Here is a 1496-nt window from a genome sequence, read left to right as displayed (position 1 = left end):
GGTTCTCTCTTTTAAACTCAATTATCTCTTCTTCTTATGTCTAAATATCGATATTTTATTATAAATGGCTAAGGGCTTGATGTCAGGAGCTTCCGGTGACCAAATATCCTTTTTGCACAAATTTTAGTTTCGAGGTTTTGCAGAGCCACGATACGCGCTTTTGTACTTTAAACGACGGCGTTACGCAATACGTTAGTGTTTGGCCAAGCTTCTCCTTCGATATGGGACGTGCGCCTTGATTTTGTGACAAAGACTCCGAACGACAATTGTACAGAATACACTCGGAGGTTAACTATTACCGACAGAGGGGCAAGCGCTATTAAAAAATTTTTTGTTTTTTACATTTTAATGTTGGTGGGAAACTAGGCTTGAATCAGTGTTGGCACTAATCGATTGATTTTTTAATCAATTAGTTANGATCTGCCGAAGCAGGTGACATTGCCACAAACACTGATGCTGCTGTAAATACTGCTGTTGCCATAAATGCCGACACTGCCGCTGCCGAAAATTCCGACACTGCTGCTACTGTAAATGCCGCCGCTGTTGTAAATGCTGACACTGCCGCTGCCGTAAATGCCGATACTGACGTCTGCAACGATTTTGATAATGCCGGCTCCAACGCCGTCGTTGGAAACTCTGATTCTGCTGCCGCCGAATGCATGCCGGGATCGTTAGGGAACATAGACCAGGAGGTTATGGCCCTTCGCAAGCGCCTGGAAATGTTGCAGTTGATGCAACAAATTGAACAACTCGAAAGCCGCAAAGCCGCTGGAGGTCACCGTCGTCTGGATTTTGGCGAAATCGAGCACGCATTGCCAAAATTTAGTGGAGACGATGTGGCCTACCCCGTTAACCATTTTGTACGAGACTTCGAAGAAATTATGGAGTCAACGGGCGCTAATAACAATTTTAAGCTTCTCGCACTCCGTCGCTGTTTGACTGGTACGGCTCGGGTGTTTTTGACCACCACAGCAGCACTCGGTTACGACGCGCTAAAAGGAGCACTTGTAAAAGAGTTTGACTTTGCTGTAACCAGGCAAGAAATTTACAAGATGTTGGCACAGCGGAAGTGGAAGAAGAGGGACGAGACACTACACCGCTATGTGTTAAATATGCAGGCAATTGCAAAGCGGGCAAACATCGCAGAGGCAGAGGTGATTGATTTTGTAATCGACGGAATAGGGAATGCGGTACCAAACGTGCATTTATTGCTAACAGCGCGGACTATTGAAGAATTAAAAGTGCTCATTAGCCGCTACCAGAATAAGTATTTTATGACTAACTCCCCGACAACTGTGGTTCAGAAGACACAGCAAGCTAACCAGCCACATAAGACCGAAGCAAAGGTACTGTGTTTTAATTGCTCCCAACACGGACACATAAAGCCGAACTGCCCTTTCCCACATAGACCAGATGGTTCGTGCTTCAAGTGCTGGAAGATGGGGCACGATCACCGCGCTTGTCCAAATCCAAGAAAAGTGTTGAAGCGTAAAGAC

General features: G+C 45.7%; 1 protein-coding gene across 1 annotated transcript in view; it reads left to right on the top strand.

The window, feature by feature from the left end:
* Window positions 1–1492, top strand: part of LOC108361754 (uncharacterized) — a 10549-nt gene extending 9057 nt beyond the window's left edge. The window contains exons 2-3 of the mRNA XM_017614490.1: window positions 433–1346; window positions 1409–1492. Of these exons, the coding sequence (XP_017469979.1) occupies window positions 433–1346; window positions 1409–1492 (998 nt within the window). The remainder of the gene's footprint in view (window positions 1–432; window positions 1347–1408) is intronic.
* Window positions 1493–1496: the final 4 nt, after the last annotated feature.

Source organism: Rhagoletis zephyria, unplaced genomic scaffold (assembly GCF_001687245.7).
Source record: "Rhagoletis zephyria isolate East Lansing unplaced genomic scaffold, Rhagoletis_zephyria_1.1 Rzeph_scaffold_00836, whole genome shotgun sequence".
Lineage (NCBI taxonomy): Eukaryota > Metazoa > Arthropoda > Insecta > Diptera > Tephritidae > Rhagoletis > Rhagoletis zephyria.
Note: the sequence above shows the minus strand (reverse complement) of the source record. Positions and strands in the feature narration are given on the sequence as shown.